Source organism: Terrapene carolina, unplaced genomic scaffold, assembly GCF_002925995.2.
Source record: "Terrapene carolina triunguis isolate 2854851 unplaced genomic scaffold, T_m_triunguis-2.0 Scaffold17814, whole genome shotgun sequence".
In the NCBI taxonomy this organism is placed as follows: domain Eukaryota; kingdom Metazoa; phylum Chordata; order Testudines; family Emydidae; genus Terrapene; species Terrapene triunguis.
In genome coordinates this window covers 1-7,352 of record NW_020682165.1, presented here as the reverse complement: position 1 = coordinate 7,352, position 7,352 = coordinate 1, and the positions used below count along the sequence as shown (strand labels likewise).

Sequence of the window (7,352 nt, the reverse complement as noted above, 5' to 3'; positions counted from 1 at the left end):
ACCCACACCCCAGCTCCTGGCAGGTGCAGACAGGGCTTCAGCTGGTGCCAGCCCCCCACCGCTCTGAACTGAGGGCCCCCCAGACTGCCCTGCCCCCAGGAGCACACAGGAACCCCCCACCAGCAGGCCACCCTCAGAGAGGCAGGAAAAAGGCTTTAATGGGGAAGGTACCAGAGCAAGAACAGCAAGTGCAATAGCAAAAGAAGCACATGTTACAGATTCCAGCTCCGTCAGGGAGTCCAGCCTCCTCCACCCCAGGCAGAGAAAGGGAAGGTGAAGGCCACAGGCAGGAGGATATGCTGCCTAATCCTATGCCAGACGGATGGGGTTGAAGGAGAGCAGCACTCCCTGCAGTCCTGGGGCAGGGCTGCCCACTCTGCCCAGCTACACCCCTACCTAGAGCTGCAGCAGGGAGGCTGTGGAGATTGGGAATTGGCGGTTGCCAGGCCTGGCCCAAAAGAACATCACTGCCTAGCCCAGGACAGCTGCTCTACGCCCCCCGACTTGCTGGAAGCCCTAACCCTGGGATTAGGCTCAGAGCTGTGTCTCCAGAACGCCATGTGCATGAGGGCTGCTTTACGGCAGCTGGTCGAAGGGACCTGATAACTGAGTAGGCGCAGCCTTCAGTTGGAATGCCAGCTAGCAGGTACCAGCCTCAGGTGCTGGAGTAGCCAGAGCTCCCCTCCAGCCCCCAGAGCCTCGGACAATTACAGCAATGATTGGTCATTTAAAAAAAGAATACGGAGTTGACAGTCTCAAACAAGCACAGAGTCTGGTTCAAACTATTAACTCCTCCCCCTCCCTTCCCCTGGGGCCGGCGGAGAATCAATGTACATTCCACTTGGACAGCTCCTGAAGATCTGATTGCTTCTCATCTCTTCCAGATAGCAAGGCCCTGGGCATGGCCCTCCCTAGCAGGGCAGCTGTGCAGACGCAGGAGAGAATGAGAACCTGAGCTGTGGAGTCCAGCACCACGCTCTAAAACTGGAAGGAAGGAAAAAAGAAAGGTGGTCAGGTGCCCATTAGTCCCTGTGCACCCACACCCCCAGCCTGTGCAGGGCCCTGCGAGCTACTGTAACTTTGCACTTTACTAGAGAGGGGGCAGCCTATGGAAAGTACAGATCCCAGGACTGGACACTCCAGCCAGCTCACGGAGCATGGGAAGTTGGGACCTGCGCTCTGGAGATGGCCACTTCTTTCTGCACAGCTCTTCACCTGAAGAGGTTGAGCTGCCAACCAGCCAACCGAACCCACTGCGCACCCACGCCTGCCCTGCCCCACCCCACTGAACTCCCATCCCTGCAGGAGTCTGCCTGCTGCAGCCATCAAGTCACTTGGTACCACACTGCTCCCTCATTTAACGGGGTATCAGGAATGCCCACACCATCTGGCAGCAGGCCCTCATCCCCCGTGATGAGTCCTACCTCCGGGGGCCTTCACATCACCCCATGCAGGCCCTCCCCAAACTGCACCCTCCAGGGATCATAGGAGCATAGCATGGCCATACTGGGTCAGATCAACAACGGCCAGTGCCAGATGCTTCAGAGGGAGTGATCCATCTTGTCAACCAGTCCCAGCTTCTGGCAGTCGGATGTTTAGGGACACCCAGCACACAGGCTTGCGTCCCTGACTATCTTGGCTAGTAGCCATTGATGGACCTGTCCTCCAGGAACTTACCTAGTAGTTTTTGAACCCAGTTATACTTTTGGTCTTCACCTCCCCTGGCAATGAGTTCCACAGGTTGACTGTTGTGTGAAGTACTTCCTTATGTTTGTTTGACCACCTACCCATTAATTTCGTTTCCTGGTTCTTGTGTTAGGAGAAGGAGTAAACAGCACTTATTTACTTTCTCCACACCAGTCATGATTTTATAGACCTCTAGCCTATCCCCCCTCAATAGTCTCTTTCCAAAGCTGACCCAGTCCAGTCTTTTTAATCTCATATGGAAGCTGTTCCAAACCCCTCATCATTTTGGTTGCCCTTCTCTATACTTCTTCCAATTAAAAAAAAAAAAAAAAAAAAAAATTTTTTTTTTTTTTTTTTTGAGATAGGGCAACCACATCTGCACGCAGTATTCAGTGGTCTCGGCGTACCATGGATTTATATGATGGCGTTAGGATATTTTCTGTTTTATTATCTAACCCTTTCCTAATTGTCCCTAACTATTGTTAGCTTTTCTGACTGCTGCTGCAGATGGAGTCATTGTGGATAGTTCTCCGATCTGCTCAATGATCTCTTTCTTGAGGGGTCTAAATTAGCTGTGACCCCATCATGTTGTATGTAGCGTTGGGATTCTGGTTTCCCATGTGCATCACTTTGCATTTATCAACACTGAATTTAACCTGCCATTTTGTTGCCCAGTCACCTAGTTTTCAGAGATCCTTTTTAACTCTTTGCAGTCTGCTCTCAACTTAACTACCTTTAGTTTTACAACATCTGCAACCTTTACCACCTCACTGTTTATCCCTTTTCCCAGATCATTATGACTATGTTAAATAGTATTGGTCACAGTACAGTCCTTAGGGGGACCATGCTATTTTTCTCCATTGTGAAAACTGACCATTTATTCCTACCCTTTGTTTCCTATCTTTTAACCAGTTACCAATCCATGAGAGGACCTTCCCTCTTATCCCATGACTCCTTACTTTGCTTAAGAGCCTTTGGTGAGGGACCTTATCAAAGGCTGTCTGAAAGTCCAAGTACACTGTATCCACTGGGTCACCTTTGTTCACATTTGTTGACACCCCGAAAGAACTCGAACAGACTGGTAAGGCATGATTTCCCTTTACAAAACCGGCACTGACTCTTCCCCAACATCTCATTTATCTCTATGTCTAATAATTCTGTTCTTTACTCTGGATTCAACCAATTTGCCCGGTACTGAAGTTAGGCTTACTGGCCTGTAATTGCCAGGATCGCCTTTAGAGGCTTTAAAAAAAAAAAAAACAGCAACTAGCATCACATTAGCTATCCTCCAGTCACCCAGAGAGGCTGATTTAAGCGATAGATTATATACCACAGTTAGTAGTTCTGCAGTTTCATATTTTAGTTCCTTCAGAACTCTTGGGTGATACCATCTGGTCCTGGTGACTTACTACTGTTTAATTTATCAATTTGTTCCAAAGCCTCCTCTATTGACACCTCAGTTTGGGACAGTTCCTCAGATCTGTCACCTAAATAGAATGGCTCCACTTTGGGAATCTCCCTCTCCTTCCCTGCAGTGAAAAACGGACGCAAAGAAATCATGTAGTTTCTCCCCAATGGGCTTATTTTCCTTGGCTGCTGTTTTAGAACCTCGACTGTCCAGTGGCTCCACTGACTGGTGGCTTCCTGCTTCTGATGTACTTAAACACGTCTTTTTGCTGTTAGCTTTTGTCTTTTGCTAGTTGCTCTTCACATTCTTTGCCCTGCCTAATTCTATTGTTACACGTGACTTGCCAGAGTTTATGCTTCTTTCTATTTTCCTCAGTTTCTAAAAGATATCTTTGTTTCTAACCACCTCTTTTACTGTTTAGCCATGGTGATCTTTTTTGGTCCTCTTACAGTTCTTTTATACATTTAGTTTGTGCCTCATTATGGTGTTTTTAAAAGGTTTCTATGTAGCGTGCAGGCATTTTCACGCTTGTGACTGTTCTTTTCAATTTCTGTTTAACTAGCTTCCTCATTTTTGTATAGTTCCCCTTTTTTAAGTTAAATGCTACTGTGGTGATTTTCTTTGGTATTTCCCCTTCTACAAGGATGTTATATTTAATTACATTATAGTCGCTATTACCAAGCAGTTCAGCTACATTCACCTCTTGGACCAGATCCTGTGCTCCACTCAGGACTAAATCAAGAATTGCCTCTCCCCTTGTGGGTTCCAGGACTAGCTGCTCCAAGAAACAGTCATTTACGGTGTCAAAAAAATTTCATCTCTGCATCCCATCCTGAGGTGATCTGTACCCAGTCAACATGGGGCTAGCTGAAGTAATTCATTATTATTGGGCTTTCTGTTTTTGTATTAGCCAGGATGGGCAGGGATGGTGTCCCTAGCCTCTGTTTGCCAGAAGCTGGGAATGGGCAACAGGGGATGGATCACTCAATTATTGCCCTGTTCTGTTCATTCTCTGTGGGACACCTGGCATTGGCCACTGTCAGAAGACAGGAAACTGGGCTGGATGGACCTTTGGTCTGACCCAGTCTGGCTGTTCGAATGTAGCCTCTCTAATCTCCCTGAGCATTTCCCGGTCACCAGCACCATCCTGGTCAGGTGGCTGGCAGTATATTCCTACTGCTCTAATTTTATTATCCAAGTATAGAATTTCTATCCAGTGAGATTCTATAGTACAGTTTGAGTCATTTACTATATTTAACTCTGCTTTCTTTCAGCTATAGTACCACGCCCCTCCCGCTGAGTGTGACGTGCGCCATCATTCCTACATATTTTGTACCCTCGCCCCTCCCTATGCCACACTCCAGGCAGAGACCACATACATGGGACTGCCTGTGTTCTAACTAGACCTTTTTAAGGGGCAGAGTCAGGAGACCCAAACAGGCTTCCATATGACCCTTTGCAAAGCCCTCTAAAGGAAACGTTGTTCCCATGCTGGTTCTTGCAATCCAGGCTCCCCCTCCCCACATTCAGACAGTGGGGATGTGCCAGGCCTCGCTGTAAGGCCAGGTTCCCACATCTCTGAGGAAGGGCCGTAGGCCCCCTTTGTCTAGCTGTTACCCCCAAAGCTTTCCCTGGTCAATAACAGGCTGCCCACGAGCCCCTTCTTGCAATGGGGAGGGGAAGGAAAACAGGCTGCTGTTCCCCTGCCTAGACGCTCACGTTCTTGAGGAACTCCTCAGCCACGATGCGAGCCCTGGCGTTGACGGACAGCTTCATCTCACTGATCTCCTTGTCAATCTCTTCCATGAAGTGGATCACAAAGTCCACTAGCTTGTGCTTGTACATCTGCTCCGTGTGGAAGTTTGTGATCAGGAAGCTGATGTCATAACCCTAGTTGGGGAGAGGAAAGGAGCAACACCTGGTCAGTGATCAGCACCAAAGCCCCTTTGCCCTGCCTGGCAGCTCAGCACCGTGGCAAATACGCTCACGTTAGTGAGCTGCCAAAGCAGGCGAGTAGAAGTGTCCCTGTCTTGCACCACAGGATTTGCCCCCCAAGCCATCTCACCTCCACGGGTTTCCTGCGCAGGATGAAGAAGTTCTCAGCCCTCATCATCATGAAGCGCATGAATTTGTGGCACAGGATCTTCTCGATCTCGTCCGCCTGAAGAGGGGAAGGGGAAGTCAGGCTTCCTCAAGCCGAGTGCAAGCCACCAACCCTTTCCCTCATCTGCAGCTCCGCCCCTCCCTCCCGCAGGCTCACCTGTTTCACTGCAATGCTGACTCTCACGGAGTTGATGGACCCCTCGATCAGAACCTTCTCTTTCTCATTCCTGCTGATGATCACCGGCTGCAACAGCAGCTCTTTGCTACTCCTGCAAACCCAGGAAAGACATCAGCATGCATGGAGGAGGGAGCAGCTGCCAGCCCAATGCACGTGCATGACACAAGGGGCAGCCACCCACCAGGCCACTTGCGGCTGGGGAAAAGTGTAGGAACCTCATTGTAATACAGAAGCTTGCACTTTTGTACATAGCACTGATGCCAGATGTACAGCTCTGGGGACTGAACAAGTCCAGCATGAGCAGCACTACCCCTGCCAACATGCCTCATCTCTGTCCCACAGGAGCCACCCACAAGCCTCCTTGGTCCGTCCAGTCCTCAGCTTCCCTGATGGGCCTGACCAGATGGGTAATTAGTACCAATTGTGCCAGCTGTGACATGTGTGTGGAACCCTGCACTAGGAGTTAGACTCACACCAGACGCAGCCAATGAGCAGCCAAGACCCTTAGCTGTAGCCAGTGGCTTGGCAGAGGGGGAGGAGGAAAAGACGCCTTGCCTGCAAAGGGCTGTGTAAGACCTTCACTACATGAGAATCAAGTATCAGAGGGGTAGCCGTGTTAGTCTGGATCTGTACAAAGTGACAAAAAGAGTCCTGTGGCACCTTATAGACTAACAGACGTATTGGAGCATAAGCTTTCGTGCTCTGACAACGTGGGTATTCACCCACGAAAGCTTATGCTCCAATACGTCTGTTAGTCTATAAGGTGCCACAGGACTCTCTCTCGCTTTTTACATGAGAATGTTTTCTTGATATAAACAGGGTTTTAAATTCACACCTCTCTGGTTATCCCGGGGCAGCCTCCACATGAGCATCCAACCCCCACTATCACAGGGACTCTCACATCTTTCTCCTGACAAGGGGCTAAAGGTAAACCGAAGAAACTCCTGAGAGCAGAGTAACACACAGGGTTCCCCTGGGATCACAAGGCCTCCATAGCCAGGGACCATCCTGCAGGAACAAAGCCTATGCCTCCCCAAGGCTTCAAAGTCCCAAGATAGTAGCTGAAGGGAGCAACGCAAAGTGGCACTTGCAGGGTTCGGGTCCCACTGGACAGCTGCAATGCAAGCTTTCCCCACACAACCGGCACTTTGAGCCCCCAAGGGATAGGCATATCAACTAGGGATGGCAGGACACTCCAGTTCCCATTCTCCAGAGCAGTACAGCCAGTCCCGTGTGGTGATGGAGACCCCTCAGCCTCCCCCTGAAACATTCCAAACAACAAACAGCTCAGCAACCTCAACTGTGGCCTTTGACTGCATGACGACAATACAATTTGCAAGCACTCTGCCATGACTTGTCTGCTGAACACGCATTGCTTTCCTCAAGTACTCAGAAATGCATATTTCATGACAAAAAATTAAATGACAACAAAACAGCCTGACCCAGGGATTGTTGGTTTAATTAAATTCTGTTACCGTGATTTAAGCAGCAACACATTTTCTTTTAAGGGACATTGTTAAATGGAAAATATGAGCAGTAAATATATTTAACAAAATTACCTTATCAATTGACAGTAGAGTCTCAATATGGTTTCTTGAGAACAACATTATAGGCAAAGCTGGTATTGATGCCTATACTTAAGGCTGCCCAACACTTCCTACAATAAGACACTGATTTTAACTGCATATAAACTGGGTCAAACTTTAGCCACTCAGGCTGAAATTTCCCATGCTGGGCATCTGATTCAGGCTGAATATTAAGTCTCAGCAAAAATGGTTCAACCATCTGACCAAGTTTAGAGGAAAATATATTTTGCCCATGTTAAAACAATCCTTAAAGCCATTTCATTGAGAAGCTCTAGTGCTTTGCAGCACGGACTAGAAATTTGGCAAGGGGGTCATTGTGGTGTCAGTGAGGAGCCCCTTTTGCTGTCCCTGTGAAAAATTGCTCAAGTGTGTTCTAGCCTTTGAAAAACTC

The 7,352-nt window shown here is 48.6% G+C and overlaps 1 protein-coding gene across 1 annotated transcript; it reads right to left on the bottom strand.

The window, feature by feature from the left end:
• Nucleotides 1-133: 133 nt before the first annotated feature.
• Nucleotides 134-5,486, bottom strand: ARPC4 (actin related protein 2/3 complex subunit 4; the record flags this gene model as incomplete). Its single annotated transcript, XM_026661824.1, has 4 exons — nucleotides 134-984; nucleotides 4,814-4,984; nucleotides 5,160-5,255; nucleotides 5,355-5,486. Coding segments are annotated over 4 exons (405 nt in total), but the record flags the coding sequence as incomplete, so codon positions are not given.
• Nucleotides 5,487-7,352: the final 1,866 nt, after the last annotated feature.